General features: G+C 40.7%; 1 protein-coding gene across 5 annotated transcripts in view; it reads right to left on the bottom strand.

Moving 5' to 3' along the window:
• Window positions 1-274: 274 nt before the first annotated feature.
• The window catches only part of PCNX1 (pecanex 1), a 133,142-nt gene continuing 106,307 nt past the window's right edge, over window positions 275-27,109 (bottom strand). For all 5 annotated transcript variants that reach the window (XM_050953398.1, XM_050953399.1, XM_050953400.1 and 2 more), the window contains 8 exons: window positions 25,959-26,059; window positions 24,265-24,415; window positions 21,157-21,387; window positions 15,294-15,568; window positions 13,630-13,835; window positions 11,967-12,406; window positions 9,989-10,129; window positions 275-5,331 (listed from right to left, as the gene is read on the bottom strand). In XM_050953398.1, coding sequence (XP_050809355.1) covers window positions 5,191-5,331; window positions 9,989-10,129; window positions 11,967-12,406; window positions 13,630-13,835; window positions 15,294-15,568; window positions 21,157-21,387; window positions 24,265-24,415; window positions 25,959-26,059 — 1,686 coding nt within the window. In that variant the 3' untranslated portion in view covers window positions 275-5,190. The remainder of the gene's footprint in view (window positions 5,332-9,988; window positions 10,130-11,966; window positions 12,407-13,629; window positions 13,836-15,293; window positions 15,569-21,156; window positions 21,388-24,264; window positions 24,416-25,958; window positions 26,060-27,109) is intronic.

The following is a 27,109-nucleotide window of genomic DNA, read 5'->3' as shown; positions in this document are numbered from 1 at the left end:
CTAGGAGCTGAGAAAGGGGAGTTCCTGTCACCCTTTTGGGAGCCCCCACCGTGGCTCTCAGGTCAGCCGCACAGGCCACTGCAGAAGTCATGGGAAGTCACAATCTGTGAGCTCCATGACGTCCATGACAAACATGGAGCCTTATTCATCATAAATGGGGAACTGAGTGATATACTGAGGTATAATTTTAAAAAAATGGTTCTTTAAAGTCATTTGCAAAGTTGGCATCCCATGGAAGATGAAGTGAAAATGCAATAAATGAGAACAGCACAAATGAAAAAAGAAAATTTTATTTCTCAGTGTTTCTTCACTGTCAATACTGTCCTTTTTGATACAACACATTGCAAAAAAATCTCTGCTTTTTCCATTTTAAACGACTACAATATTTACAGGCGGTTTTCAATAACACACACGCAGACACATACACGCTTACAGACACACGCAAGTACATGTATCCCTATCCCTGGCAAGATATCCATATGCTGGTAGAGGCAATGTGTATTTTTCATAGCCCATTCAAAACTCAACCCATTCTCCCCATCTATGTTTTATTCCCCTCCTCTGTCAATTTTCTAATCAGCAGCTCATTGTCAGGCCTACTTAGGGTCTTATGGAACAAGTTAACATTCAGCTCTATGATGTCTGTCTATCAAAGTCACGGGATGATTGAATTTACCAGAGGTTATATATTCAAACTGTACACCAGAAATTATTCAATGCCTGTATTCAAATGTTTGTGACTGAGTGATGTACATATACTCCTGAAGTCTTTTGGAGCAGCCATCTTACATAATTTTTCTTGGAAATATACGTATACAACACTGAGGTGAAACAAGTAATGTACTGTAGTTCCCACCAAGGTGTCATGTAACCATTGTTTTATTAAGGCACATAAATACAACTAATTTCTTACACTGTCTAGCTTCACTGAGTGAACATCAGGCTATCATGTACTGAGTAATGCCAGACAACAAGAAGCGTTGAAGCCTATATAATAGGTATAAAATCCCCTTAATAAAATTAGCTACATAAAACTTATGGTGGTTTAACCAGATGTCCAATATGAGTTACTTATATATTTTGAATGATTATTATAAGAAATCCAAGTTGTTCTACTCGTTTGTGGAGGGAGAGTCCATTCTCTATTAATAAAGGCCTTCAAAAAGCATAAGTTATGTATCTACACCACTGGGTCATTTAGTCTCTTGGATGTGGTATCAGTGAAGTAATTCAAGTTGGATATTATTCCCCCAGGCAAAACTTTTAGGGCATCTGCCACAAACTGCCAAGGGCTCTAATACCACAGCATGTCTATTCTGAATTTTCAGTTCATTATTCACTTAGGGTCTGCCCTAAAAGAATACCATCTCACAGAAAGCAGGCTGGGGTAGAGGAAGGACTGGAGATGAACTGCAAAGACCTAATATGAAAATTGAGTCAAGTTCAGAAATGTGCCAAGTGCCCCACTTAACAGGATATAGGGCCATTCAGCTATTTACCTTTTTAAAAATCCTTCCTTCCCCAACCCCATTGTGAAATCCTCTGGCACTTCCTGATTTGCAAGAGAGATCCCAGAATTAATCGATCACTCCATGACATCACAGATACCATGAGTTGCATAAAAATTCAGGTATCAGTGGTGGTCATATCCATTCTGGGATGTCATTAGCAAAACCAGGAAGTATCAAAATATTTCACAGGTAGCTAGTGTGGGAGAGGAGAAATTCAAGAATTTAAGTTAACTTTAATTATGTTTTGCTGCTGAAAGCCCTGCAATCTGCTTAGTACAGACATTCAGTGTATTTCTGTACTTAAATATTCATTTTAGCTCAGCAGTAAGCCCTTAATGTATATATCTATAGATACCACCTTTAGAGAAATCTACTTACAGAAACAAAGTAGATGTGGATCCATATTCCTGGAGGCTACAAAGCTAGTCTTAACTGGAATGTTAATACAGCAAAATACCAGCAACACACAATGCTGCCAGAGGATAGGAGTGAAACCCTGCCACCATCTTTTTACAAGGCTGAAGTTTCCATGTTGGACTGAGAAAGTTTAAGAACTCTATTCTACAGCCATGACACTCCAGTCTGGTAGGACAACAATGTGAGAATATTCAGTGCTTCCACTGCCTCCCCAAAATAAAAAATTCTTATGCCTCAGTATTAACTCCTAACGATTACACCACCACAAAAATGAAAGCATAGCGATCAATTTAAAATAAATCTTGCTGGAGCACGGGCTGACCTAACATATTTGGAGTTAGAAGAATTTGGGTAGGTTTTGTCCATCATGAAATCAAGAGCCCACTAATTTTATACAAATTAATAGACAATCCAATATAAAATAATTGAGATAATTTAAAGTTATAACCAAGTAACTGGGATATTGGAAGGTGAAAAAGCTAATTTTTAAAAGCTGTATGGAAGGGTAAAATTGCAATTAGCTGATTTTTAGTGAGCATCTCTGAAAACAGTTAATAATAAATTATTAGGATTTACAATCAGTTTTGGTGTTGGTGAAATACAACTATCTGAATGACTTCACACAGACTTACTAATAAAGCTTTCAGCAGAAGCTATTAACCTGTTAACTGACCACATTACAATTGGTCTTCAAGTGTCAAAACATTGGAAACCTTAAGATTTAAAAGAGATCCACAAGTCATATTTACACATGCCTTGATTTTTCTAAACTTTACCTTTAAATTTAACTTGGAATAATAAAGTGTTACTGTAGTGTTTTTATATATCCTCAAAGCATATTATTAGGAATGGACTTGTTGCTGGGAGAAATTCATTATCTTGCCCAAAAGAGAGTAACAGAGATTGCACATAAAAACCATATTTGAAGAGGTGCTTCGTCCAAGTTGTGATTTTTTTATAATGGGATATATGTATTTACTTTGCATTTTAAGCATCTGATTCTCTCAAGGCATTAGAACAGTAAAGAACTCTTGTATGAATACCAAAATTAGGGTCTATCCCCAGAGAGGATGCTCATTCATTAATCTTTGTGAAACAATATTCCAACTGATAAAGGAAATGGATCTTGTAATTGTCAGCAGAGAAAGGGCATAAAAGTACAAACCTTCATTCAAAATGGCTTCAACGCTAACAGAAATTTTCTTCACTCGTGACAGCAAAGCTACAAAACTGCCAATGAAGTCAGCTACTTCACTATGTTTTCAGATAACTAGGAGATAAATGTAACCACACTATCATGTGCACATTAGGTAAGGTGTTTGGAACAGAAAAATGATTTCTAAGGTGGCAGATTCAGAACTGTGCATTTATGCAAAGATTAAATACTGCATATGTATAAACTGTACAGTAATATGCAATTGTAAAATGCACAGTACATAAAGTGTACAAGCTTTGCATAGTATACAACATAAGCAAAGCCCTACAGCAGTGCACTAGGAATAGGATTATTAACTGACCAGACACTAGGCATAGAAAAGGCTACTTTTTCATAGCTAAAAGCATATAGTAACTTGAGTCAGAGTATCAACAATGCTTTGCAGTAGGCATTTGCTTCCTACATTTTCCTTACCCCTTGTATATTTACTCTTACATAAGTATATAAAGGACTAGATTTCAGTGCTGACAGAGAAATAATTGCAACACATCCCCTGCAATCTGCTAAAAGTCTCCCCCAGTTATATACTACCTAGGAAGAAGAGGTAATGATGGGGGAGAGAAGATGGCTGCTCTCAAAAGCTAGGACTGTGTGAAGTTCTCTGCAGAACTGAGCATAATTCCAGATCAGAGACAGGAAACAATCACAACATGTACATTTTTCTCATGGATTAAGAGAAGCAAGTCAGAGGAGCTGCAACTTAATTCTGAACTGAAGTTTTCTCCTCACACCTCCATGGTAAATTTGAGTTACTTGTTTCCCTGAATAACATTTAAAAAAAAACGCGATAAAACCTAGGATATGTAACACATAACTGAACTTCACAGTTATAAATACTCAAATTATAGTTACATAGAATATATAATCATTGAAAATAAAATTCAAGTCATAGAAAAGAATGAAGACTAGAGGGAAAGGAAAGGTGAGATGGTAAAATTGATACAACAGTTTAGGGCTGTGCCTCCTCTATAATTCCTTAAAAAACAAAAACAACCCCTCAGTTGTTTAACTGGATTGAATCTGAAAACCTTCAAGGTCTCAGAAAATAGACATGGATAATGGACTAAGATTCACCTTTACCTCCCTCAAAAATCAAGTGCCTTTTCCAGAGAGGAGCTGTCAGTATAACTGAGTTAGCTCTACATGTAAAGTAGCAGAGAAGTCAGGACTATCTAAGGGAAACAAAGGATGCAAATTAGTGCATTGGGACCCACTTTAAAGCTGAATATGTTGTACAGATGATTGATGCACCACAACCAAAATAGCCTTTGATATAGTTATGGGGATTTTCAGGTACATTACTAGATATTTGGTATTCTGCCATTTATTCTGAAAAGGATGCAATGCACTGATAGGAAATACAGACTATTGAACCAAACAGAATCCCTGGCACAGCTTTTACTGTCAACATGTATATGGAGAGGGAGGGGATTAATCCCAAAGGCAATTTAAATAATGATATTTTATTTATATATAAATAAATGTTCTGAGCAATCTCAGATATTTTAGTGCATTGCTGTAAAAAATTAGTGCAGTTCTCTCATTAAAGATTTTAGCTCACAAGGAAGAAGATAATCTATATGTCTGTTCAGTCTCTCGCCATACATCAAACCTCTATACGGCTTTACGCTGAACCAAAGGTTTATATGCTAGTCACTTTCTTTGAATAAGGTGAATGGACGCCACATGCTCTGTGACAAAACATGGCAATTTTTGGCAAAGCAATAGAAAAATATGAGGCGCGCCTATTTTAGAACTGAAGTTTGTTGATTTAAAGCAATACACAATGCATAAAACAAAGTTTCAAAACAAAAACGATGTCTCAACAAATCTTTACCCTTCATGCAAATGTTTCCTCAGCAGCTAACAACTTAAAAAACCCAGCTCTTACACTTCTTTATTTTGGGGAAGGGCCTTCTATAAGCCCCCTGTTTTTAAGTCCTGTCCTATAACTGGACTAAAGTTTCATGCCCTGGGAGCATCCTCTCCTGACCCCTCCTCTCTTCTGAATCCTTGGAAGAGGGGAAGTTTAATTATCAGTGTGGCTCACACTTCAGCCCCAAGTTCTAGGACTCCAGTTTCAAACACAGCAACATATTTGTCTTCAATCTGGACCAGCAGGATGGTTTTATCTATGTGGGACCTACTCCCTGGATCTCTGCTGCAAGGCACCCAGCGGTGAATCACCTGGAGAAGGCAATCATAACAATACGAATGGTTAGTTCCACACGGATTACTGCCATTTCATGGATGGTATTGATTTATAATTCTGTAACATAACAGGGCAGAAGCAAAAGTACTGAAAATGTCACACTCTAACCACACATTTTTCAATGCTAATATATCCATGGATATATTATTCTTGTAATACTTCCTCAAAATCTGTTATAATCTCTTTATGCCAGTAAGGAAAGCTTGGAAATACACTAAATAACTAGAGAAATGCTGTTTGGCACACAAAATCCAATCTGAGGACAACATATTTTGAGGGAAGAGGCCTATAAAGGAGGTAAGACTTTACTTTTCTGTGCTCTGCAGAATTGTAGCTTTTCTTTTTGGTTTTCCTACAACCATAGAGTTTTCTAGTCCTCTAGATACAAAGATGAAGACAGTCTTCCTACTGAGTATTACTACGTCCCTGTGTTTTTGTGTCTATAGCAGTAAAGGATGAAAACTCAGAGGTTTACTTTCTGTCATTCACCTCGGGGGTGGTAAAAGAATACTTAAGTCTGTTTAAAAACACACTCATCAAGCTTACACTGTGACATATAAATTGTAAAAGAACAGCTGGGGTTGGATTTCAGCAAGAGGAATCAAGTTAATCCAAACCAGACCCCATGTAACCACTGCAAACTCAGTGAAGGGCTGGGGGTGGGGGAAGACAAGGAGGAACTTGGATATAATGAGGCTCCATTTACAGTGAAAATAAAGAGTCCCAAATTATTTTGGTGCACTATAGTGAATAAACTGCAGTTTACGTTACAGTGATTCTCTAATGCTTTAGACCAATGAGATGTGAAATATTACACTCCTCTCCGAAAGAGACTTTCAGAAACACAGGTTTGTTCTCTACCTCTACAAATTATTCACAAAAGATACCACAGAAAGGAACAGGATTTCAGAAGCATTATTTGCTGTCTGGGCAGGAGCTTTGATAAACTGCATTTCTTCAACCAAGAAAATTTGTGCTATTTTGGTATACATTTAACACACTTTCACAAGGCAGAGTACTGTATTGTATTTAATAGAAAAGCAGAAGCACACTTAGGAAAGAAGCAGGATGCACATAATGTTGAGAAATTTGAGACCAATTCAGTTAAGTCACCTTTAAAAGCATAATTTGAAAGCCAGTGTACAGAACATCTCAAACAAAAACCCAAGTAATTTCTACAATTTTTTGGAAACATAGCTTACAAACCAGGTACAGAAGACACACACAGATCTTAGAGCAGAGGTTCTGAACCCTTCATTGTGGGAGCTCTGGTCCTGCCCATCTCATGTCCCATCATGCAGTGTCCAAAAACAGATTCTGTCCATTCATTCTTCACTCTCCCCTCCAAACCTTTTCCTCTTTCTTTTTGTTCGTTTTTGCTCTGGTTCACTGCTTCTCTCCCTAGTTACTCCCTTAAAAGCTATTCTCTTCCCCCTGGTTACTCAACAGAAAGCTACACGCTACTTGGTGTGGGAGTGTGCTTATTAGTGGTCCAAGACACACGCTCCTGCAGCTGAGCTAGATATTTTGAGAGCAGATAGTGCCTTTGGCTAGTAAGCTGCTTCTTGTGTCCCAGTGTGCACGAGCATCTCCCTTGCTCAGTTGACTGCAAAAGAAGCAGGAAGGGAAGTGAGTTTCAAGTGAACTTTACCAACAGCAGCAAGTTTGTTATAGAGAGTTGGAGTAGATCTAATATCATGAAGGTTTTACCACACAACTCCTTCTATGCATACTCCTGGAGGGAGTGCCCTCCCTCTTTCCCCAGGTTAAAAGACACCATCCTAGAGAAAAACGGCTAGCACTATGTTCCAGAAAGGAAGTACTGCTCCAGAATTACTAAATAGAACTAGTCACACAAATATTAATAGAAATAAACATTTAGATCAGCAGCTTATTCTAACCTTCAAACCTTCTCTTTTTAACCTTCTTCTTTTTCCTTCTTATCAAGGAGTGTAGATGATGGCATCCTGTGACAAGCAAGGCCAGTTAACAAATTCCTTGAAAGCAATTGCCAAGTGATACTGGCCAACTGCCAAGGAGTACTCAGAATATGCATTATCACTAGGATATTCCTTATCTGCAATGGCTAACACAGTAAGTTCCAAAACTAGAAGGCACAGTATTAACAACCTAGACCCTTAGTTTGCTTATTGTGTCATATACAATACCACTAGCAGTTGCTGTATTAAGTCAAGTTTACAGCTTAGATTTAAATGTACATGAACCATAAGAGTGGACTGCCAATGGCAATACAAATTCAGTCATGCACAAGGGGAATTTATTTCTGTGTTCTTCATTCACACACTTAAAAATCAAGTTAGACTCTAGCTGTTCACAGAAGCCAATACCTCTAAGCATAAGACACTGTAATAGTGGTTAGAACGGAGCTCTGGGTATTGAGTTCATTTCCCTGCTGCTACTATCTGCCCTTGAACAAGCTGGAACTACTCTGCACTTTTCTCTCTTCCCCATAGGTACAATAGGCATAAGTTTTTACCATCTTCATAAAACACTTTGAGAGTCTTTGTTTAGGAAAGGAAAACTGAAGGCTGGGTGAATAGTACAGTAATTCAAATGCAAAGTACATAAAGGGTTTTGCTTTAGGTTTGTTTGTTGTCGTCTTTTGTATAGGGCTGTCAATCGCAGTTAACTCATGCGATTAACTCAAAAATTAATTGCGATTAAAAAATTCATCGCGATTAATTGCAGTTTTAATTGCACTATTAAGCAGTAGAGTACCAATTGAAATTTATTAAATATTTTGGATGTTTTTCTATATTTTCATAAATATTGTATTGTGTTGTAACTGAAATCAAAGTGTATATTATTTTTTATTACAAATAGATTATAGATTATTAGGGTTGGAAGGGACCTCAGGAGATCATCTAGTCCAACCCCCTGCTCAAAGCAGGACCAATCCCCAAATGGCCCCCTCAAGGATTGAACTCATAACCCTGGGTTTAGGAGGGTAATGCTCAAACCACTGAGCTATCCATTTGCACTGTAAAAATGATAAACAAAAGAAATGGTATTTTTCAATTCACCTCATACAAGTATTGAAGAGCAATCTCTTTGTTGTGAGACTGCAACGTACAAATGTAGATTTTTTTTCCCTTACATAACTGCACTCAAAAACAAAACAATGTAAAACTTCAGAGCCTACAAAGTCCACTCAGTCCTGCTTCTTGTTCAGCTAATCGCTAAGACAAACAAGCTTGTTTACATTTACAGGAGATAATGCTGCCCTTTTCTTATTGACGTCACCAGAAAGTGAGAACAGGCATTTGCATGGCACTTTTGTAGCCGGCATTGCAAGGTATTTACATGGCAGATATGCTAAACATTCGTATGCCCCTTCATGCTTCAGCCACCATTCCAGAGAACATGCTTCCATCCTGATGATGCTTGTTTAAAAAAAAAAAAAAAAATTAATTAAATTTGACTGAACTCCTTGTGGGGGAACTGTATGTCCCATACTCTCTTTTACCAGCATTCTGCCATATATTTCATGTTTCAGCAGTCTTGGATGATGACCCAGCATATGCTGTTCATTTTAATAACACTTTTGCTGCAGATTTGACAAAATGCAAAGGTACCAATGTGAGATTTCTAAAGATAGCTACAGCATTCAATGTTTAAGACTCTGAAGTGCCTTCCAAAGTCTGAGGGGGATGAGGTGTGGAGCGTGATTTCAAAAGTCTTAAAAGAGCAACACGCCAATGCGGAAACCACAGAACCCGAACCACTGAAAAAGAAAATCAACCTTCTTCTGGTGGAATCTGACTCAGGTGATGAAAAGGAACATGCGTCAGTCCTCACTGCTTTGGACTGTTATCAAGCTGAACCCATCATTAGCATGTCCCCTGGAATGTTGATTCATGAAGGGACATATGAATCATTAGCACATCTGGCACATAAATTTCTTGCTATGCCAGCTACAACAGTGCCACAAGAATGCCTGTTCTCACTTTCAGGTGACACTGTAAACAAGAAGAGGTCAGCATTGTTTCCTGCAAATGTAAACTAATTTGTTTGTCTGAACAAGAAGTAGGACTGAGTGGACTTTCAGGCTCTAAAAATTTTAGATGGTTTATTTTTTAAACTTTTTTTGTATATAATTCTACATTTGTAAGTTCAACTTTCATGACAAAGATTGCATTACAGTATTTGTATGAGGTGAATTTAAAAATATTATTCCTTTTTTTTACAGTGCAAATATTTGTAATAAAAATAGTTTAAAAACGAGCATTGTACACATAGTATTCTGTGTTGTAATTGAAATCAGTATGTTTGAAAATGTAGAAAACAAAAATATTTAAATAAATGGTATTCTATTATTGGTTAACAGTGTAATTAAGCGTGTGATTAATTTTTTAAAATTGCATGACAACCCTACTTTTGCAGTAAAGACTATCTTGCACCCTTTGGACTGGTTTCAGAAATTTCACCCAGTTCAAGTGAGGATCTAGGCATCTTCTTGCATACATGTAGTAACTCAAAAGAACATCTGCTCCATCAGTGTATGATCAAATATACCTTTTGAATGGTGTCTGCACAGTGATTCAGACTGACTTAACAAAAGTTGACTTTCCCCCCCCCAATTCACAAAATCAGCTTCCAAATGAAACTTACATGGCCTTCCATGCCTTCCTGAGGACTCCAGTCTTTCCAGCTATTTCTTCCAGCTTTTAGTCGTATCACCTCATCTGGCCACTGCAGCTCCTTCCTTTTAGACATGTTGATCCCTTCCAGTACTTGGCTGGGATCCATTATCTAAAATGAAAAGTAGAAATTGATTTTAAACTATTATGGAGCCAATTAATGGTTAATAGTGAACTCATAACTGTTCCCTTAGATGCTACTCATAAAAATGTTGCTCTTTAAAGGAATGATCTTGCACTCACTAAAGTCAATGGCAAAGCTTCAGTGGATTTCAGTAGTGCAGATTCAAGCCCTAAGTTAGCTAGGAGCTACACTTCAAAAAACTTGAGTGGCACAGGCCTCCAGATTTGGGAATGTAGAGCACAAGGCTCAGAGAATTTATCACTAGGTAAAAGAACTAAGTTCCATTTAGGATGCTCAGCAGAGACCAGAGGTGAAAGTAAGCCGGTACGGTGTACTGGCAAGAGCCAGTATGCCGTGCTGGACCACACTAGTTTCCGCTTGCGGCTAAGCGGCCTGGCTGGAGCTGGGATTTAAAGGTCTCAGAGCTCCCTCCTGCAGCAGGGAGCCCAGAGCCCTTTAAATCCCGCCTGCAGCTCGGCAGCTGGGCTGGGGCCGGGATTTAAAGGGCCCGGAGCTCCGCGGCGGCTGAGCCCCGGGCCCTTTAATTTGCCCCTGAGCCCCAGGGGCTCCCAGCCACCTCTGCAGCTGGGAGCCCCCGGTTGATTTAAAGGCCCTGGAGCTCCCAGCCACAGCAATGCCCCAGGGCCTTTAAATCTCGAGAGACTCTGCCTCTTCCGGTTGAGGCCACACCTCTTCCGGATGAGGCCACGCCTCCCTCAGGACTCTGGCAGTACCGGTAAGTCCTGTAAGTTACTTTCACCTCTGGCAGAGACCAGCCAGTGTTTTGAAATTAACAGGCTTTCTGCACTGGGAAGAGGTCAGCAGGAAAGCATTGTGGAAAACCTCCCTCAACTTGTGAACAAGCAGGAGCTGCTTAGATACCCACCATCACACTAGGAGTTTACAGAAGGGACACAGAAGAAATATTTTTGGGAAAAAACAGTTTTAAAAGAGCATCCCTGAATGTTATCAGATCTTAGCTGTATTTTACTTAGTCCACCCCTGCCTGCATACAAAAGCTACAAAACTGAGGCCTGCCAAATTTATTTGCAATTGTCTGTCATTACTGAATGACTATGACCAAGACAGGCTTCACTATGGCATTAAGTTTTGTCACTATGTGACACAAGCTGGATACAACCTGTCCTATTGGTGATTTCTTCTAAATTCATCCCAGCAACACTCTATTGTAAACATATGCAAGGGTTTATTAAAAGCCACATGAGCTAGAGTTTGTGTTTAACTTCCAGATTTCAACAAAACTACCAAGATTTCCCCTGGCAACTTAAATCAATGGTGAACTGGCACATGCTCAAAGACTTTGTATGTGGCAGTAACCAAGAAGTGAACAATGAAAAGGAAACAGACAATATTTTGACTTCTACAGAAAATTTTCTTAGTTTGCAAATCAAAAGATACAAACTGCCAGCACTGCAAAGGAAGCTGTTCTGTCTTTCATGTTACAACCAGTAAATAAAGATTCCGCAAGCAAAACTAAGCTTATAATTTTGTTGTTAATGTATGAAGCAGAACAGAATCTAGCTGACTCTCTCACTGCTGTGTGCTAAAATAAAACATGTTTGTAACGTGAGTAGATATTGGTTAGTATTCCAGTAGGCCACCTGTTCAGCAAAATATAGATGAACCTTTCTAGTCATAACTGCACTTCTGTTCTGCACTGAGAAACTCCAGGACATGTGTGTGGATAGAAGACAGAGATAGTGTTATTTAGTTACCACAAGGTGGAAGATGATAATACTGTAACAAGGGGAAAAAATAAAGGCTAAAAAGAGTGTGGATTAACGTGTTCTTCTGGCTGATTCACCTGGATTCTGTAAATAACTTCATCCCTTTTGGCTTGCATATGGTTTGCAGGGCTTGCATTACCACCTGACTGTGTATCAGTTACGTTATTCCCTCCTTCTGTTCCTAGAAAGCCCACAAGGGCATGTTGTTTACAGGCTGGGATGCTTTGGCTGGAGCTGCTGGAAGAGGGTAGGCCATGCTGCATTATGACAATGCCAGTCTGGCTAGTGGGTTCTATTTGGTTCACCATGGATAGGCGGGACTGGATAGAGGATGGGAGGTTACGAAGGGATATCTGACTGGTGGAAGAGCGTCGGCAAGGCACAAAGCCTGTAGTGGATGTGCGAAGTGATGAATGGCGACTGCTGTAGCAATAAGATGAATGGCTGGCTACCGAGGCACGGGCAGGGGAATGTCTGACAAGGCTTGACTGCACAGAGTGGGAGCTGTGACTGGTGCCTAAAAGAAAACAAAAAACAAAAACAGAATCAGGAGAGTTGATAGTTTTAATTCATGGCTGCCACATATTTTAGATTTTAGACACTTACACAAGTGTTTTGTCACCTCAATACAAAATTGATGGGCATATCAGAAATGCCTAGAATACTTCAGGGACAAGATGTACTGGTCCTCTCAACAATGAAATATTTGAATATGTTCAATTAATCTTAACTGGTTTAAGAAACTGATATTACATTGCTAGGAGCATAGATGCAAAAGTGTAAGTGTCCTTTGTAGGTATGAGCCCAACTCTTATTGCATTAATGAAGTATTTCTTTAATACTGAAGAGTTTGGTTTCTCATTCTACGTTGTCTAATTCTGTCATTTGCAGTGTTTCAGAACACCAAATATTCTTAGTCAAACATGTGGTTTGACTGCACTCCTAAGTGTGCATCAGAAAGTTTAGTTACTATTGCTGCCATTTTAACTAGTTCTGAAATGTTTAATTAGATTTGAAGTTGGCAAAGAAAAACCATGAGAATTTTAGCTCTTATTAGTGTTATTTAATGCATATTTATTAATGCTCCTCTCTGGTGCTAGACAGTTGTAGATACCCATCACAATTATGGACCTTATAATGCTATATGGTATGATAAGATTCAGAAGCTGGCAATGTACTAATTTGTAAAATAGCTTTATTTTTCTTGACAGGCAAATAAAAGCAACTATACCTCAGGAAACACACATGCTCAATTACCTCCAGTTCCTCACTAGATCACTAATGGCATTTTCTTGGCTACTGTTTAACTGAAACCATGCAGCAACAGACTATTTACTCCGCAGTAGCAGTAAGGTTTTAGTAGCATAAAAGACAGATATTCACATGTATAAAACTCTTGCTATGATTTTGGTATTTGTGAACACAAGGGAACAGTAAGAACTGGTGTAGGTTAGCCATCCTGTAGGGAGGTGCTATGAAAGGTTATCCCACTCAACTCTGGTCAGCATATCAATCCTGATCTGCAATCCTCAAACCATTCCAGTAGCGGTCCAGAGACCCGTCATTGTGCTAAACAGCATTGTGATTTTTGGATATGAATACATTTCCATTGGGAATTAAGATTACAGAACCAAATTAATTTTGTGCTTGTAGCCCAGCCCTGATCCACGGTGGTGGGACAGATAGCCTATGTACAGTTCCAGCATTTTATATAATATACACACTTTAGGTTAGTTTTACCTAATGTTGAGGGGTGAGATGTGACAGGAGGGTGGAGTCCCACTCCAGGGCCCTGCCCTGTAATTAAATTCCCTCCTGCTTGTGACATGCTGCTTTGCGACTCATTGGCAGCTGCACTGTTACTTGTGCAGGAAGCCCCACCTCCAGCATCTGAATCTTCAATGTTTCCACCACTGTTGCAACCAGCACCACAACCTTTCCTTAATCTGAGAACACAATGAGAATCAACTGTATTAGCGAACAGAAAAAAGTGACCAGACATCAGTTTCAACTATATTGCTTTTTCTTCGGTACTATGCTTTCCCCAACTTGTAGGTTGCTATCTGAGACAGCACTCAAAATATTTTCCCGACAAACATTTAAGTGATATTTACTTATATATATGTAGTACCAACTATTTAAAAATGTGACTTTGTTATGAAAAGTATTACCACTGAATTCTCAAATACTAGAATTTATTGCTCTTCTATTTTATGGTCATATTAGCACCAGAGTTTATGCTGGTCTGTCTATAATGGCAGTCATTTATCTGATCTCTAATTTCAGGCTTTTCCTCATACTTTTTCTCTCTTTATGTTTAAAATGAGCAGGAAAAAACTGTTCGCTCTTTTCAACTTTCTTTTCTTATTGCTTTAGCAATGGATTTCAGTTATGACACTTTAGTGACTATGATGTGCTAGGGTTCTTTGAGATTTTTATACTACCCATGCCAGCATTTGAACATTTAGGTGGGCCAATCAATTTGTTAGTTAGAGCCTGTAAGCTTTTATTTTTACTATGTTGCTTGGAAAGCTACGCTTCATTTAGACTCACTAAAGATAGCACATTTACTCATCCTCCAATCCCGAGTACTACCCTTGTTCTTCAGTGCTCAAATATATTGCTAAATCCTTTCCCAGTCTCTTTGCTTCTTGATCTAGGATTTTGAAGTATAATTAGCTTAGGTCTAATGCTTTTTTATAGTACTGTGACAGGTTATTCTAGCAATATGCTGGAGAAGTGATTTGGGGTGGAGAAGAGATACATCACAGTTTGTAGTAAATACACCACACCTACATTTAGTCAAATACTCGTGTAGTACTGACTAATGTTTAGAATGGTATGTTGCTTACATATTCAAAGTGCTGTACAAAGTCATCAATCTTGAAAGCATTAATGCCTTGCATAATTTTACTCATGAGAGAGTCCCAATTAAATATGTGAGTAGTCCCACTGAAGTAAGCATGTTAAAGTCCCAGACCTGCATGAATCGTCCCCACACCTTTGTGAGGTAGATAATTATATTCCTCTTATGGACAAAATAAACTGAGGCATTGAAAAGTGACACACAAACTCCACAGCACCTCACTGGCACAGTTGAGATTACAACTCAAGGTATAATGTTTCCACCTAGAATTTTTTTTATGAGTTGTTAAAATTGAATACGATAGTCTTATTGACAAAATTTTTGGGATGTTGTTCACATGGCCTGCTGAATAACAATCTTACCATAGCAGTGGCCATGTGTTGCAATTGTGATTAAAGGGGAAAATACTGAGAGGCATCCACACTTCTGTGATTGAATGCCATAAATTATGCTCTGCTAAAATGTACTAACATCTTAGCATTGACAGTGATGTTGCTGAATAGCTGAATGCTCTTGAGAACTCAATCCCACAGCTCACCTGTGCCATGTGGACACTATGAAGTTTCTGATATTTCCCAGACTGATAGCTCCCCCAAGAAACTCCTTGAGCTGATCATGGCTATCCGAATAGGAAGTAGTCAAAGGTGAGACGTAGATTGGGTATCCAATGGGCTGGTCACAAGAAGAATTGATCATATTCCTCAAAGCCTGCTTTGCATTTTGGATGCTCCCTCTTTCTGGGTTACGGTTACGCAGGAAGACAAGTTCCTGCTGCTGCCCAGCCCAGAGGCCACGCACACACTCCTTATTTACCTGCAAAACAGCAGCAAAGAAAAACAAGGAAAAAAAAGGACATATTGGAAAACTAGTCAAGGACAGGAAGAAAGAAAAAAAAGCTAACATTCTCTAACTCTTCTTCTTTGAGATGTTACTCATGTCCACTCCAGTGTACGGAGTGTGTGCTTGCCCCGAGCACTGCCGCCGGAAAGTTTTTCCCTCTGTGGTATCCATCAGGTCGAGTGTGGTGCCCTCTGGAGTTGCACTCTCATAGTGCTGGTATAAAGGACCCTGCTGACCTGCTGACCCCTCAGTTCCTTCTTGCCAGCTAACTCCGATAGTGATGTAGGAGTGGGAGATTTTGGAATGGACATAAGCAACACATCTTAGAGAACAGCAGCTACAGAAGGTTAATAACCGTTTTTTCTTCTTTGAGTGCTTGCTCATGTCCATTCTAATGTAGGTTACTCCCAAGCAGGTGTAAGGGGTGGGGGGTTGGAGTTCATTGACAAGCAGATTGTAGCACTGCTCTACCAAACCTAGCATCATCTTTAGCCTGCTGAATCATGGCATAGTGAGATGCAAAAGTGTGAACTGAACACCACACTGCTGCTCTACAGATGTCCTAGATAGGGACCTGTGCCACAAATGCAACTGAAGAAGTTTGTGCCCTTGTGGAGTGTGCTGTCAGGGACAGAGCAGGGACTTTCATCAGATCATAGCATGTGTGGCTACAGGACATGATCCATGATGAAATTCTCTGGACTGAGATTGCAAGACCCTTCCATCCTGTCTATAACAGCCACAAAAAATTGAGTCTCTTTTTCAAAGTGGATTTGGTTCTTTCCGTGTAAAAGGCCAGCGTGCATCTGATATCTAGTTAGTGAAGCCTCTGCTCCTGTTTGTTGGCATGCAGTTTCAGATAGAAGACCAGAAGGAGTATGTCCTGATTACTATGAAATTGTGAAACCATCTTTGGGATAAAGACTGGGTGAGGACATAACTCAACCTTGTCCTTGAAGAATACTGTGTATGGAGGTTCTGAAGGATAGGGGTTGTATAAAATTGGATGGGTGGGGTTCTGTGGCCTGCCTTGTGCAGGAGGTCAGACTAGATGATCAGATTGGTCCCTTCTGACCTATGAGTCTATGAGTCTATAAGTAAGGGCCCTAATCTCCGACACCCTTCTGGCCTAAGTAATGGCCACCACGAAAGCCATCTTCCAGGACAAACAGAGCAGAGAATACATTGCCAATGGCTCGAATGGGGAACCCATGATCATTGAGAACACCAGGTTGAGATTCCATGGGGTACAGCCTGTCAAGTCCCTTGAGAAACCAACTGCAGATTGAGTTTGCAAAGATGGACCAGCCATTCACCCACAGACGAAAAGCTGAAATAGCAGTCAGGTGGACACTAAATCGATTAAACCAGTAGCCCCTGCTGTTTCAGGTGTAGCAAGCAGTCCAGAATGAATGGTACTGATGATTGCATGGGAAAGACACCTTTCTGCACTCACCAGATCAAGAACCTTTTCCAATTTGCCAGGTACACAGTTCTAGCGGATGGCTTTCTATTCCCTAAAATAACTTCTTGAATTAGTTCGGAGCATGAGCTTCCAGACCGTGAGATGAAAAGTCTTGAAGTTTGGGTGACGCAGGTGACTGTGGTCCTGGGATATTAGGTCTGGAATCTGAGGTAGTTGGACTGGTGTTTCTATTGATAGGTTCAAGAGTGCCGTGAACCAGTGCTGGCGTGGCTAGGCTGGGGCTATCAGGATGACTCCTGCTCTGTCCCATCTAATCCTCAGTAAGACCTTGTGTATGAGAGGAATGGATGAGAATGCATAGAACAGATACTCCGTCCAGGGCAAGAGGAAGACATCTGTCAGAGATCCTGGACTGTGGCCCAGGAAAGAGCAGAATTGGAGACACTTCCTGTTGCACCTCATTGCAAATAGATCTATTTGGGGAGTTCCCCACTTCTGGAAGATCATAGAATCATAGAATATCAGGGTTGGAAGGGACCTCAGGAGGTCATCTAGTCCAACCCCCTGCTCAAAGCAGGACCAATTCCCAACTAAATCATCCCAGCCAGGGCTTTGTCAAGCCTGACCTTAAAAAAAAAAGATGATTTGTAAGATCTCTAGGCAGATGGACCACTCGTGGTGGTTGGAGAAAACTCAGCTGAGGTGATCAGCAAGTACGTTCTGAGAACCTGGCAGATAGCCCACTCAATTCACCTCAAGGAAATCTATGTAAAATTCTCATAAGTGACGTGCCTCCTGGCACAGGTCAGAAGAGTGTGCTCCACCCTGTCTGTTGATAGAGAACATGGCTGTTGTGTTGCCTGTAAGGACTGACATGCACCTGCCTGCTACATGGATTTGGAATGCTTGGCAGGCCAGGCGAATTGCCCTGAGCTCTTTGACATTGATGTGCAACAAGAGCTCTTCTGGAGAACTGAGGCCCTGAGCCCTGAGGGAGCCCAAGCAAGGTCACCATCCCATTGCCAAAGCGTTTGATGAGAGAGACTAACAGTTGGGGTCTTGAGAAAGGGACTCCTGTGCACACTGTTAGCAGGTCTAGCCACCAATTGTGGGAACTGTAGTGACAGTCTATATGATGTAGGCTTGGCAAGTACACTGATGCCAGCCATGCTTGGAGAGCTATGAGCCAAACTCTTATGTGATGAACCACATAGGTGCAAGATGCCATGTGGCCCAGGAGCTGTAAGCAATTTCTTGCCATGATGACAGGGTGATTCTTGAGGCATTCTATAAGCTTTCTATGCTTGGAAGCATGCTTCTGCGAGAGAAGCTCTGGCCTTTACCAAGTCCAGAACTGCCCTGATAAATTCTATCCTCTGGACCAGGAAGAAGGTGGAAGTCTGTGCATCTATGAGCAGACCTAAGTTCTGGAAGGTCGACTGTATTAGTCTCACATTTGTCTTTACCTGGAGTCTGGATCGACTTTTCATCAGCCAATCAAAGTATGTATAAACCTGAACTCCCTATCACCTCAAGAAAGCTGCAAAAACTGACATACACTTCATGAATACCCAAGGGACTGCCAAAAGACAGAATGGGAGCATCTTAAATTGGTAGCGCACATGGTTCATGACAAATTTGAGGAACCTTCTGTGTCCCTGAAAGATGGCAATGTGGAAATATGCATCCTTTAAGTAAAGGGCAGCGTACCAGTCCCCTGGATCCAAGGAGAGAATGATGGAGGCCAAGGAGACCATATGGAATTTCAGCTTCTTCATGAATTTGTTGAGGTTTCACAGGTCCAGAATCGGTCTGAGACTGCCATTGGCTTTTGGGATTACGAAATATCCGAAGTGGAATTCTCAACCCCTTAGTTCTGGGGGAACCTCCTCCATTGATCCCACTTAAGAGTGATTGCACATCTTGAGTTAGAAGTTGTTTGTGAGAAGGGTCCCAAAAGAGTAACAGGGAGGGAAGGTGGCAAGGAGGGGAACAAAAAAATTGAAGGGTATATCCCACTGCGACCATGCATAGCACTCAAAGTGGGATAACTAGTCCACAAAATCTGGGGAATTTCAATCCATAAACCGTCCTGGTACATCATCCTCGAGCATCCCATCAAAAAGCCTGCTTTGACTCCGTCAAGTGTTTGGGGTGCAGCTACAGATCAAGACTGTGGGGGAGGTTTCCTCCTGTAGCCCCTGCTCTTCCTGTTGTTATAGTCCTCTCAAGCAGGCAAGAGGAAGAAGCGAGTCGTTTGCTGTGGTCCTTGACTCTTCTAAAAACTGAAGTTTGGAGTCTGTCCGCTCTGAAAAGATTGATGCATCTTCAAATGGCAGGTCCTGCAAAGTTTGCTGGACCTTGTGCGGCAAGCCCGAGGACAGCCCGATGTGGGTTGCACCCTGGCAGCATCTCTCTGTCCCACTGACCTCGATGTAGGTGATTAGCCTCTGTCCATCTTCCTTTGCTTCTTCCTAGGCACCAGTGACGGTGAATGGTGCCTGAGCTCTCTCGCATTCCCATCCTTATTTGGCACTGGGGATGACTGATGGTGCCGAGGTTCCTTAGGCATGGTTGGAGCATCTCACTTTGGTGCTGGAGATGGGAAATGGCGCCGGACATCCCAAAGTGAAGCCAGGGTGCTTCTTACTGAGGCCAACGTACTCGGTGCCGAGTCCAAGTGGCCCTGCTCCAATGGAGGTCAGAGTGCTGACTCCATGAGGATAGAGTGGAGTCTTTTTGGTGCGGCCTTAACATCCCTACACAGCTGAGCTTCTTTTAGACACTTGAGGCAGCTGGAATGGGGGGCACTCACAGGCTTAGGCTTGTGACAAGATCCACAAGGCTTGACACCTGGAGACTGAGGCATGTCCTGGTTCTGGGTGTGGGTCGGTTAATCCCACTTAGCAGGGTTCCTAACTAACTTAATAACTGAAACTAGTAAATACAATCAACTATATACAATAAGAGTAGAGAAAAGTTCATTACAAAATACTTGCAACAGCAAGAACGAGCCATAGTTCCAGCGACCATTGCGGGTCATAAGAAGGAACTGGGGGATTGGCAGAGTCCTTTATACCGAAGCTGTGACAGCGCAACTCCAGAGAGCAGCCCCAACAGATACCACTGAGGTAAAATCTTTCTGGTGGCAATGCTCATGGCAAGCACACACCTACATTGGAATGGACATAAGCAAGCACACAAAGAAGAATTACATTATTATGGACAGAGCGTATAAAAGTGTACACAGCACTGTATAACCATCAAGCATTCATGATCCCTGCTTCAAAGGACTCAACATATCAGCACAAGCTGCAAACAGTACAGAATAAAGTGCACAAATATGGAATAGGAGCTGGATTGTAGTTTTTGAAGAGTGAGTGGCAGTTTGGCATACGTTAATTGAGGATTCTTTCACATATCTTGGCTGGGGTAGGGGGCATACATAGAAGATGATATGAAGCAGGTCCATTTAAGAATTACACTTGAGTAGACAAAGGGGAGCAGCAGGAAATAAAGCTGAAATCCAAAGTTATGGAGAGACCTGGAAGGAAAGCTTAAGCATTGTTCAGAAGAGGGGGCATCTGTGTAAATACTGAAGGGGCAGAAGTAAAGCTATGGTCAGACTAAGGCTACATTTATCACGGTTGTCTAACTGTAGATAAATTCAAAATTGTCACCAACAGTACAAAAGTCACAATATAGACATGCTTTCATGGGGCCATGTTTATACAGTAGGAGTATTATGCTGACTTTACAAGGTATTAAGACACTTTCCAGACCTCATACACATAATGGACAAAAGGGCAATAAGAAGATAAACAATTAGGTCCAATGAAACTAACATAAAAGGACTGCTGAAACTGTGTTTTGCGGATATTGTCACTAGGTATTTTCAGAGATGACATTACACTTTTTTTTCTGTCAATATTTAATATTCACGGACAGCACTATCTTGATAACCAATTAAGTACTCTCTCTCCATGAGGACAGCCCAAGCAGTGACCGCTTACTAAGAAAAGTAATGGGTTGGCCTGAAGTAGTAGTTTTCTGTAATGATTACACTAAATTCTAAAACATCATGAAGCAGCACATCATATGTCCATTCCACGTGCATATACAATAAAACACACACCTTGATTACTCTGAAACTGAGATACCGCTTGTTCAGCATGATGATTTTATATTCATTAGTGCCATCATCCATCACGTGGCGGAGGGCAAGCAGGGAGGGAGAGTTGGAAAGGACAGCGCTCCTCCAGGCAGGGTCCCCTTCATGTGCTATAACCAGGTTTTGCTCATGGGACACAATGGCTTCGTAGAGGACAGTAGGATCATCGTATTCATCTGGGGAAGTGAAGTGGTCCTGAATGAAAGCATTATTTGAGAACAACTTAGTGTCACAGATGCTAATTGCGTAAAAAAAGCAGAGATTTCAGACCTCTAACGATAGATAATGCACTACACAGAATTACAGTAATCAAAAACAGATTCCCACCATTGTTCAGATGAGTTCAATATCCACCACAGCAAATGTTTTTTTAAGTTTGGGGGTGGGGAGGATTTATCTATTATTGGGAACGGTTAGTTATTATAATTTTTATACTGATTTTATTGTGTATCTAGTTACATTGCCTATGGAGAGATTTTAGTAAACTACTTCAGAGGCTCAGAAGCCTTGAAGTTTAAAGCCAAAGTAGTAAAGTTCTAAGTATTCAGTGAGAGGCTTCTTTTCAACAGTTGGTTTCATATATAGTCAAAAAAATACATGAATGTGTGTTCAACACTGACCCGCACAGTCACACACTAAAAAGAAATCGGGTTTCAGACAAAACATCCTGTGTACTTCATCATGCATTCACAACATCATACTATTGCTAGCCACATATTTATGCCACATATTTACAGGATCCATTCAGTATTAAGTTACTGATACGAAAGTACAGATTTAAATGCCAAAGGGTGAAGAACATTTCTCACTTATCGCACCATATTCAGGTGCACACTTTGTAGTGGCCTAAGTAATATCTTGACAATGTTTCAGGATTTGTAAATTGTAATCCTGCCACTTTCACCATGACTTTATATTACTCTACTGATGTTTTCTGCATTTACTCCTACTGTTTGTCATTTTATATACACTGCTAAATTAAGAGAATTCCATGATCTAATGGAACAAGCTAACTCAATTACTGCTATGTCATTGCATGATAATTTTTGGAGACTTTCAGACATTGCAGTGAGCAAGCACCGTAGACCTATTTAATTAGAGCAAGCTTTTTTATTTAATTCGCTCACAATTTGGATCTTTATGATTTTCATATTTCAACAGAACAGATTTTTGGATTCCCAATCCCTTTTCCCTACAAGCTGCATCTCAATTGATGTTTGCTACATTTGCTGAACTTTGCCAATATATTACAGTGGACACAGGGAAGCTTGCTGCTTCCCCTGTGCTCCCATTGCACTGGAGTGGCGGATACCAAATTTAAGCTGTTTTGAAAGGCAAACTTTTTATTTTCAAGTAACAGTGAAAGCTCTGTTTCAGGACACAGTGATAATTAGACCTACAAATAATTTCTGGAAACACTTGCATCAGCATTTTGTATTACATTAAAATAAATTCTGGCTCACGAGAGAGAGAGAGCGAGCGAGAGAGTTCCTTCAGGCGAACCCTGTTTCAAAGGCATAATTCCCCAAGAAGGAAAAAGCAGCCAAGCTTACACAGGAACAGTAAGAGGACATGGAAGGAGTTCACTGTGATTCTGAGATTTGCAGCTGATGCCTTGGTGATGGGGGTAGAGGAGTAACATTAGATGTTGGTTGTTGTTTTCACACTTCTGCAGCTTTGAATATAGGAGATTATTTTTTAGCCAGAGGCTCAGTCAAAAAAGAAAGGCAGGCCCAGGAATTGCACTCTGCAAGGACCAACAGGACCCTCCCCATTCAACCAAGTGCGTATGCAGGAGCGGGTAGACTTCTCACTGGGGAGTTATGCATGGATCTTGCTAGGTGGCCCTTTTTGTTTCATACTGGCCCCCGACTAGTCAGTGTCTGGTGAATTTTTCAAGCCTTGTATCAGACTCCTAGATTTTAAGGCAGAAGAGATCATTGTGATCATGTAATCTGACCTCCTGTACACCACAGGCCACAGAACCTCACCCATCCATAGACCCAGAACCTCTGGCTGAGTTAGTGGAGTCCTCACATCATGATTTAAAGACTTCAAGTTACAGAGAATCCACTCTGTAGTTTAGTTTAGACCAGCACCCCATGCTGCAGAGGAAGACCAAAAAAACCCAAGGTCTCTCCCATTCTGACCCAGGGGGAAATTCCTTCTCAACCCCAAATATGGCCATCAGTTGAATCCTGAGCATATTGACAAGACCCACATGCCAGGCACCTGGGAAGGAATTCTCTGTAGTAACTCAGAACCCTCTCAATCTAATGTCCCATCTCTGGCCCCTTGGGATTTTTGCTACTAGCAGTTGCGATGGGCCATATGCCATTGCAGGCAATCTCATCATACCATCTCCTCCATTTACTTATGAAGCTCAGTCTTGAAGTCAGTTGGGTTTTTTTTTGCCCCCCGTTGCTTCTCTTAGAAGGCTGATCTTTAAGAGAGATGAGCTGCAGAGAGTACAGCGTATGGAGGTAATGTGACCCCAGTCTATGCTTAGTTCCCTACGTACGAGTTATCCACCCCCACCACAAGCCCTTCTTTCCCTCCTTTGAGTCCCTTATCTCTTTTTTCCCTCTCCTTACTTTCTGCTTCTTCACCAAACTGGCTAAATTAGATGTCCCAGTGTAACGTCCCAACTCAAGAAATACCTGACGTGAGGCACTTAACAGTGAGGATTTCATGTCCTTAGAGCTACTCAAAATACAGAGAGGGGAAGGAAGAATGATTGAATCAATTCCCAAAAAGGGAACAGGACCAGTCAGGCAAGCCAATGAGTTTGACCAGGCAGAGATTATACTGTATTAACTGAACATGGTTTCACTCACCTCAGTTTGATTCGCCAGAATGAAAGAGGCCCTATAAACATTTAAAACACTGTCTTAAAAAACATATTATAGACTTAGCTAGTTCTAGTCAACACACTGTTACCTTAAACAAGATTTAAAGCTTGCTATGCTGGCCAGGCAAGCTGTGTGGAAAACTGCTCCATATACCAAAATTTAATCAATTAGCATGGACAGAGCCAAACAACCATACACCCTTCCCCGTTAACCTCATTACCTGATGTAGTTTGAGTGACATGCGTATTCCAGGAACCACCACTTTCCTCAGCAATTCCATGTCAGCAAAGATCCATTCATCTCGGACTGAAGAGATACGGAAGTCGCCCTTAAACAGGGCATGCAGCCCATACAGGAAAGATTCCAAATTACTGTTTGGGATGGAAAGTAACCCAAAAACATTAACACATTTAAAAACCTCCATATGCAGCATCCCTTCATTACATCAGTAGAAATACTGATTTACACAATGTAACACTGAACTGTAGAGACAGGTACGGTTGTCATATTCCTCTGTACACATATGAACATAAGAATGGACACAATGGATCAGACCAATAGTCCATCAGGTCCAGCATGTGGTCTTCCGACAGTGGCCAATGCCAGATGCTTCAGAGGGAATGAACGGAACAGGGCAATTATTGAGTGAGCCATCCTCTGTTATCCAGTCTCAGCATCTGGCAGTCAAAGGCTTAGGGACACCCAGAGCACGGGGTTGCATCCTTGATCATCTTGGCTAATAGTCATTGATGGACCTATCCTCCATGAACTTATCTAGTTATTTTTTGAACCCAGTTATAGTTTTGGCCTTCACAGTATTACCAGCAATGAGTTCCATAGGTTGACTGTGCACTGCGTGAAGAAGTAACTTCCTTATGTGTTAAACCTGCTGCCTATTAATTTCATTGGACAACCCCTGGTTCTTGTATTATGTGAAGGGTTAAACAACACTTCCTTATTCACTTCTCCACTCCATTCATAATTTTATAGACCTCGATCACATCTCCCATTAGTCATCTCTTTTCCAAGCTGAACAGTGCCAGTCTTATTAATCTCTTTTGATAAGGAAGCTGTTCCATACCCCATATCACTTCTTATACCCTTCACTGCACTTTTTCAATTTCTAATATATCATATCAGTCTGTGGGGGAAGAGGGCAATAGTGAAAGTTATGGACCTTGTGATCTGCCCCAATGAAGTTACTGTATTTCAGGAAGATCATATACAGTGACAATCCTTCAGAAGGCCAACTAGGCAATTTCACTGTAATATGGTGAACTCAGAGGAGGAGTTAGTCAACAGTTGTCCTTTCACATATGATAAAGAGTAAGTGTGCTGTGCTTGGTGTCCAGGAGGAGGACAACGTTTTAGTATGTGTTTTTGAGTCACCAATTTCCGGCTTGCCAACACACAACTAAATTTGACACTAATCTGTAATACAACATCTACCAACCACAGGTGATATGAATTGGGCAGGCCAAAGAACCTGTAACACTGGTCTAACCTGCATCTCAATGAAGATTATTCTGTGTGCCATGTGTTACAACACTTCTCCCTGCGTCCCTTTTTATATATAGGCCTCATACTTGGAGCAAGGAATGAAGTTCAATTTCAAAACTTGATTAATCCTGCTCATTTTTCAGCAGGTATCATGGACAAGGAAGGTGTGAAAGCCCTCCACTCCACCACTCTCAACTTCAATTAGTCAGCTTCAAGTCTTCTACATCCTTCATTTGCTGAACCTTGACATATCTTCACTGGATCATCCACAATATTTATGAAGGAGGGTGGCTTAGAGTATCCGTTCCTTTGGGGGGGTCCAAGAAGAACATTGCTTTTGTATGAAGAGTTAGCCATTACCCCAAACCTAGATGCCCTCCTCCAAAATCCCTAAGAACAAGAGCGTAGTATTACCTAGACATATGATGGGAAGCAGTCCCCAAAGCTCTCCGCCCCAGAACACAGAGTCCATAACAAAGAGTCACCAAGGAGGAGTCTTTATCTGCATCCAGCGGCTGGCAGTAATAAATACATTAAAAAATAAAGAGTCATGTGGAAAAGGTAGGGAGAGTTTCATACTATAACAAAATGTATTCTGATAGGAGTGACAAAAAGGCAAATACAGAAAGCTACCAGAAATCAACTTCAAATGGCACTAATGCTAAATAAAAATGGGTTGGCACTCAGAAGCACCCGAATTCAAATTAGGGGTTCTCTTCAAACAGTGCTTTGTAAACGCTGCCTTACTAATGAGATTTGTACAAAAAAGCACTACATTTGCCATTTGAATTGATTGCAAGCTGAATATAGTACATACTATCCTGCATGCATACGCTGTTCTTGAATTCTAGGTTTGATTCATAAAAAGACTAGTCCTGATGAATAGAGATGTAACAGGCATTTTAATGGACCAGACATACACCTCTCACTTGAAAGTTATAAACAATATATATTTGTGAGTTTACTTCAGAAGTATATAGACTGCTTCCACTCATCAAAATACTCAGAGCAAAAAGCCATTTGTGTGGTGCTTTGTAAAGCAGCACTACTGATGTAACACTTCATTATAAAGATAATTCTCTAGGCAGTAAAATGTCATGTATCCAAGTTATTGAACCTGCTTTCCGCCACCCCCACAAAATAATTGCCAAGTGATGGTCATGTAATAGAGGCAGCCAGTTTTCTTTGATTGCCATTCTCCACATCTAAAAAAAGGTTTTAAATATTATCCTTTCTAGAAGGGGCCTCCTTTTAGTCACTTACTTCCAATGAGCTCCCCACTCTAAAGACCCAGGTACTTCAATAAATCTAAAGGATCAGGAGATCTTTTTACCCATTCCCTGAAGACCACGTCTATTCATGGTCAAACCACACATTTGAAAATTTAAATAAGCAGACAGATGCCAGTGTAATTCTCTAGACACACTTTTGTATAAACTTCCTTAAAAGGGTGCAGGAGGTTTGGAGAGAGGACAAAGAGGCTAGGAGATGAAGTGCTCATCCAGATGAAGTGGTCCAGAGAAGAACTTCAAATTTGACCATGAGGTACCTACCAATGCTTTTGG

The sequence above is a fragment of the Gopherus flavomarginatus genome, chromosome 5, assembly GCF_025201925.1.
Source record: "Gopherus flavomarginatus isolate rGopFla2 chromosome 5, rGopFla2.mat.asm, whole genome shotgun sequence".
In the NCBI taxonomy this organism is placed as follows: Eukaryota; Metazoa; Chordata; order Testudines; family Testudinidae; genus Gopherus; species Gopherus flavomarginatus.
Note: the sequence above shows the minus strand (reverse complement) of the source record. Positions and strands in the feature narration are given on the sequence as shown.